Raw genomic sequence first — 6,810 nt, 5'->3', positions numbered from 1 at the left:
TTTTGAAGTGTATCCAAAAACAAACCAGGAACACAAACCACATAAAACAAGGAGGTACCTTGTTATGGCTAACCTAACATATGGAATGGAAGAGTTCACTTATGTATGCGGCAAGTTTGACAAGGATGGCATTTTATGCTCCCACATACTTAAAGTAATCATTGAAGAAGGGCTCACGAAAATCCCAGAGGAATACATAATGGACAGGTGGAAGAAAAAACAAAACCAAAAAGATACACCACTGATGCATGCATCAATGGCAACTCATCCAGTACTAAGGCATAACCTATTGAGTCGGAAAGCAGCATTGCTCACATCAGCAGCAGCAAAAACAGAGAAGACTATGCAGTATATATCTGAAGAATTAGACAAACTACAAGAAAAGGTTTGCCAAATGCTATCATCAGAAGAAGTTATAATAGGGGGACCTTGGACAGGAACAGTGGGAGGGAACAATGCTGAAAATCAGAGCAGACCAATAGTTGAAATTCTGAAGAACCCTGAAGCAGTGAAACAGAAAGGAAGGCCAAAAAAACCTACAAGGCTAAAACCAATAGTAGAGGAAATCCGCAGCAAGATGAAGAAGGCAGAGCAGAAAAAAACAAGAAAACAAACAATGCAGCAGCAAGTACGTCTAACTGAAAACACATCCCGCTTAGTGTTTTTAAACAATTACATTAACTTTAAATCTTTTTCTTCCCATCCCCCCTAAAAATATAAATTGAACAAAATTAGATTGATCCACAAATATGTGTTGTTTTCTGTGATCACAGGCCCACAAGGAAAAGAGAAGAAGAAGATGAAAAGATCAGCAACTTGTAGTGTTACCGCTCCGCTCCCACAGAACCACCACCCACTCATGCTATGAAGATGCAGGAAAATGGAGAAAAAAGAACGTTTCAATGGGGAAGAAGTGAAGGGATAGACTCTAAAATTTAGAATTAGTACGAACACCAAAAGGCTGAATTTGTTTTATATATTCAGTTAAGGCATGTAACTCGTTTGGGTAAAAAAACTGTTGACAAAAAGATCCTTCTGGGACAATAAAAAGTAAAACAAAAACTTTTTGAACGGATAGAAAAAGTGCATGCATACATTTATATTACATATGTCATATAAGTATCAACGTAGAAATGAACGTCACTTAGAACAAGTGATTTTATTTGGAAAAATGGTATGGACTAAAACTTGACATTGTTTGATTCAGGAGTCATTGCAAATTGGTGGTACACTTTTTGAGAACGAGAAAAAAATAAAGATGCTTGGTCTCTGCCATTGCTCCTCTGAACATCCAACGATAACGCGATCAGCTAAATTGGAATATTTGGGTTTTGCTACTGGACAATCCGTGGATCAATATTCTGGTTTTAAAAAAACAAAAAAATAAAGCAAATTAGAGGAAAAAAAGACGGAGCACAAAAAACTGCACACCGCTAAAAGCACCCCCACACCATGAAACACACACACAAAGCAAAAAAGAATGAAACAAAAATAATTACATCTTACAAAAAACAATACGGTCAGCTGATTGGGATAGTTTGATTTGGTAATAGCAATTTTTTAAGTTCGGCCGTAATTAGTTACAATTTTAGAAAAAAGAATTGTGAAGATATACAATAAGGCAAAAAGCTAATTTATCAGAATGTAATAGGTAATGGCGTTAGCAAAAAAATTGTCTTAAACAATGATATGTTTTATACTGAATGAGTATTCACAAGAATCATTTCCAGATATAAATATTATAAATTACCGTGTCCTATGGCAACAAACTATGAAAAAAAGAGAAAGCCACCAACTACTAAAAAATTGTTTTGTCATATAAACAGGCATGCTTATTCTTCTTTATAAAGAATTAGTATATAGTTGAGGTCCAAAAATGATGGTTATGAAATGCATATTGAGATGTGACAATAGAGAAAATACCTAAAGTAACCATTTTATCTATATTTTTTATTTTCTTACGCATCTACATTAGTAGTCATTATATTAGCACAAAGGGTCTTTTTGCTTCATATTAGAATAATGGACAACATAGTTCACCAAACTAAAAGCAGTTAGTTCATTTGCAAACTTTCATTCAAAAAGATCATATATCAATTGCAACACCAGTTTTATAGATCATGTGAGCGATTATATATATCTTGAAAAAAAATTGGGCATGTAAAATTTTGACTAATGCATGGGGGGGTTTCAGAACACCAATCCTAGACTGAATGCTACCAATCCTACCACTCCGACATCAGAAAAACATACAAGTTATAGGTTGAAGAAAAAAAATCATGAGCTCCAAAATTTAGCTTAACTAACATAAGCAATTCACGCCACATATATTAGTTTGTGTTCAAAAATAGAAAGAAAATTTTAACAACTGAACATAAACAACCTCAACAGAAATCCAACATAAAAATAAACAATTCAGCAAATCCACCCCACCATCACCAAAAAACCTAACAATGACCCCTACCAAATAAACTCTTCTGCTTTCAAAAACAAAAAAAAGAACAAACTACAACAAAAATAGATGAATGTACATAAATGAAAACTGACATAGAACAAGAAATTAAATGAAACATTGCAACCCTAGAACCCAAACAAACACTTAATTTAAATCACAAAACCTGAAGAAACATGTTGCGAACAAGAGACTTGTCTTCGGTATTCTTCTCACTAAAATAGAGCTCGTTGGCTAGTGAAATTCGGATTTGAGGGATATTCTCAGCACGGAACTTTAACATCATGTCAACAGATATATCCCAATATTCCATATACTTTAAAGTGAAAATACAACAATCATGCCTAAAAAAGAAAAATTAAAATTACTACAAGAAATAATATATTAACTCTGATTTGAAACCATATAAATTATAAAAACAAAAACTAAAATAGAAAAATGAAAACTGGGTTCTAATAAAAAAGGATAAAAATGAACGTACGTATTTTCTTGCTTTGGTACCGCAGGATACAAAATTTTGAATGATGATAGATCCATGTTTGATTTAGAATATAATAACCAGAGGACTTTGAACACACGAATCTATACAACACAAAAAAAGTTTGAGAAAATGGAGAACACAAAAAATAGAATTTAAAACAACTTATAGACTTAGTAAAAAATAAAAATGGAGAACAATATGACTTACAAGCTTATCTCTAACAAAGCACTGGAAAGGATCATCTTCATCAAAATATGAATCAAGGAAAACATAACGCTTATTCTTCAAATCCACAATGAACAAAAACCAATGCTTCGAGTGGCACACCGGAAAGTACAACTGAAAAACAGATTGAGAGAAATTAAGGATAAAAATAGAAAAATGCATGAAGATTTTTTTAAAATATAACAAAAAGAGAGAGCAACAACCTTATTAGAGCGATGTAGCTTCAGAGCAGAATTGGCCCCTAGAAACGATTTTCTCAGATCTTCAAACTCAAATTGACTGTTGTATTCCATCATTGAATGCTGTAATAAATTGAATTTTTAAAAATAAAACAGAATTACATTCAATAAAAACACTGATACAAAAAAATCATGCAAATAAAAAAACCATCATATATTGCATCTGGGAAAAAATGAGTTGAAAAAAATTACCCCAACTTTGGGATAAAAGAAATGTTTCTTTGACAGCCTTGGATGAACATCTTCAAAATGTTTTCGGCAGAACCCAGCAATAAAAAAGTTGTCGCAATGTCCATTGGGTTCTATTGACAGTCCAAAAGATTCCCAATTCACAGTGGTGGTTTTTGAAAACCGAACTGCAACAAAACTACACAAAAAATGGGTTTATTATAAAACTTGAAGTATATGAAGAGAAAATATACTAAATAATCAAGCATTGGGATAAGAATACAAGATGCACTTACTCTTTCCATTGGCTACGCCCCATGCCACAAAGGATATAATAATACCGCAATTGCACAACAGAACATGGTAATGGGACATTAGGATGTTGGGCTTGTAACCGATTTTCACCAATATACTGAACATCACTTCTGACTACATTTGCCACTTCTAGTTGATTTCCCAACAAATTTCCCCTAGCTTCTCGATCATTGAATATATTCCTATCATTGTACATTTGGTCAACTATAGCTGTTGATTTAGATCTTCTACTACCATGTAAACTAGCACCAACCATTTCACCAACAACATTGTGAACCTGGATAAAAAAATGGGAGAACATAACATGAGTTTTAGGATATAAAATTAAAAATTAAAAAGAATGGATAAAATAGCAAACATAAAAACAGACCACATAGGACAGTGTAGCTAGAAAAATAAAATATCACCTCCTGAACCGCTCTCACATGATCGTCAATAACAATAACATCTTGATTTTTGCCACTTATCCCTTCGGACTTCCTAGGCATTTCTGTTGAGTTCAGTGTTGAAAGATTACATGCTAATGTTGGCTCAAAGAATGTGGCATTCACTGGAGGAACTGCCCCATCAGCATGAGACTGACATAGATGACAAAAAAGGAAATACATATAAGTAAAAAAACAGAAACTCACCTAACCAAAAAGAACAGTGAAAAAGGCATATAGCAGACCTTTTGAGCATGAGAAACTAGCACAGAAACAACCTTCTCTGGTACATCAATGTTGGCTACTGCTGTTGTATCACTTTCAGGACACAGCTCAATAAGGCTTCTAGAGGAATTTGCATGTGACTTAACTAAAGGTTGTAATACAACATTGGGAGGAGTAGGGTGAACACCATGGGTGCATGTAGGCAAAGCAGAATGACCTAACCCGATTGGAATGACATCTGACCCATGTGGACATATAGCATTATCAGGTGCAGTATTTTTTTTGTGGTCACTTTCATCATCTGAAATGTGGAGGTCAAAAAGACCCACAGGTGAGAAGAGGTTTGTACGTGGAAAGCGACCCAACTTGTCAGTTTTGGAGAAATGGAATCGCTTATTGAGTGGATGAACACGCTCTACAATAAAAAATTAAGAAAAAAATATACATACATCAGATTAGGATAGATTTTATATGACGACCAAAAAATAGTGCAATAAAAACCCATCAATAAAAGATACTAAACATGAAACCACAAACATATTAAAAGCACAAAAAACATCTACATGGAATTGAAAATGCTATGAACACAAACAATAAAAAATCAGCATATAATAGAGATAATCTAGATGCATTAAACAATAAAGTGCATGGAACCAAAAAAAAGACAAATGGAGATTAAAACACTAACCCGCTGGGGGCTTCACAGAAGTTGCAGTATTTGCATCCGACCTGTAAACGACTGGTGTGTTCAGATGTATGGGCACTGTTACCAGTGGATTGCTAGTACCCACACCAAGACCTTTCCTATCAGATGACTCAACAATGTCCGCAACAACGACTTTCTCATCTGACTTAACAATAGCTGGTTGCACATTGATATCAGTATGGGTGTATTTCTCATTTGACTTAACAGCCATCGTTTTCACTAGAGGGTCTATGGAATTCAAAATCTCCTGATGCTTGATAGACATTGCTTCAACCATAATTTTCACAGAATCGACTACAGCTTCAATGCACCTTGTCTTGCAAACCGAACAACAACCCTTGAACTTGTCGCACATAACTTGGCAAATACTGTCAATACGTTGGACATCCACTAATTGGCCAAAATCAACTAATAACTTTTCCTTCAAAAAATTGAAATCGTCCTGAAACTGTCTCTCTGCTTCAATTAGCACCTTCTCTCTATAGGCAGCTCTCTATATAGAAAAATAAAAAATGAATAACAAATATAGAAAAAATTGAGACAACAACCAAATGAAACAAAAAAAAGTGAAGATAAAAATATACAATGGCGAACTAATACAGAAAAAAATGATCAAGAACAAACAACCTGAGCCTTACAAAAACCAGCAAAAGTTTCGATCAACTTAATCATGGGAGAGGAAATAATGGCCTGCAAAAACAAAAAAACGTGGTCATACATGAACTCCAAGAACTACAATTCAAATGTCTGGACAAATGATTGTTATGGTCACTAAATATGTGAAATCTTAATGATAATGGTATATGGAAATCAGCATTAAGCACGGAAGTTTGGAATCCTTCCATCCTTTTACATCTTGCAATCGACTCTGCAAATTTGCATGTCATTGCAGTTCTCCCAAATGTTCAAAACAAGATTAAATTAAGAGACACTTTATCATCTATAATTAAAGTGTTGCATGTCCTCAAACTAGTACAACCTGAAAACCACCTCCAGAAAATAGCTTCTTCTAAAACAATCAACAAATTTAAAAATATTTCCACCTACCCTGGCTAAAAAAACCTCGAGTTGCCAAATGCAGTTCAGACACAACAAATAATTACACTTCGCTGGAATCTAAACAATAGGAGTAGGGGACATTTCACTTGAATCTGAACATTAAGGAGCAGGGGACAAAATTAGCTGCACAATCCAACTAGTTTTCTACACAACTTCATTTGGTCCAACTAACCTAACTGGAAGCAAGACCACACAACTAAACAAAAGTCTACAACGCTTCCACGCCAATGGCCTCAAAGGAAAAAAACAAGCACACATGTCAAAAAAACTTATGCACAAGAACAAAAACGAGGAGCAAAAACAAAAAAAACTGATACTCCCTCACCGGATCAACCATGTCAACACACGCTGGAGCCCCATCGCCGTGGGCTGGAGCAGTAGAGCCACCCACTTCACCACAGCTCCTCCGCTGACAGCAAACATGGATCCCGTCAGAGCCACCTCCCCCTCCACAGCAACTCATCATGGACCAGCGCGAGATCAGGAAATCGCCACCGGGGAGCCGACTCCGCCAC

General features: G+C 35.1%; 1 protein-coding gene across 1 annotated transcript; it reads right to left on the bottom strand.

The window, feature by feature from the left end:
* Nucleotides 1-465: 465 nt before the first annotated feature.
* Nucleotides 466-5,696, bottom strand: LOC109944361 (uncharacterized). The gene is made up of 5 exons (XM_020549095.1): nt 5,219-5,696; nt 4,551-4,945; nt 4,288-4,458; nt 4,115-4,157; nt 466-500 (listed from the first exon to the last, which is right to left on the bottom strand). The coding sequence occupies exons 1-5, from the start codon at nt 5,589-5,591 to the stop codon at nt 466-468; spliced, it is 1,017 nt and encodes a 338-aa protein (XP_020404684.1). The 5' UTR covers nt 5,592-5,696.
* Between the last annotated feature and the right edge of the window lie 1,114 nt (nt 5,697-6,810).

Source organism: Zea mays, chromosome 2, assembly GCF_902167145.1.
Source record: "Zea mays cultivar B73 chromosome 2, Zm-B73-REFERENCE-NAM-5.0, whole genome shotgun sequence".
In the NCBI taxonomy this organism is placed as follows: Eukaryota; Viridiplantae; Streptophyta; class Magnoliopsida; order Poales; family Poaceae; genus Zea; species Zea mays.
The sequence above is the reverse complement of the archived record's forward strand: the minus strand, read 5'-3'. Positions and strand labels throughout refer to the sequence as shown.

Bases quoted from the DNA above. Each gene is read 5' to 3' on its own strand.
- LOC109944361 (XM_020549095.1), bottom strand. From the start codon at position 5,591: ATGTGCGACAAGTTCAAGGGTTGTTGTTCGGTTTGCAAGACAAGGTGC. The intron at 4,946-5,218 runs GTTAGTGTTTTA...TTTTTATTGTAG, and splicing joins TTCTGTGAAGCCCCCAGCGG to AGCGTGTTCATCCACTCAAT. The intron at 501-4,114 runs GTAGTAGAAGAT...TCACTGCTTCAG, and splicing joins GGTTGGTGCTAGTTTACATG to GGTTCTTCAGAATTTCAACT.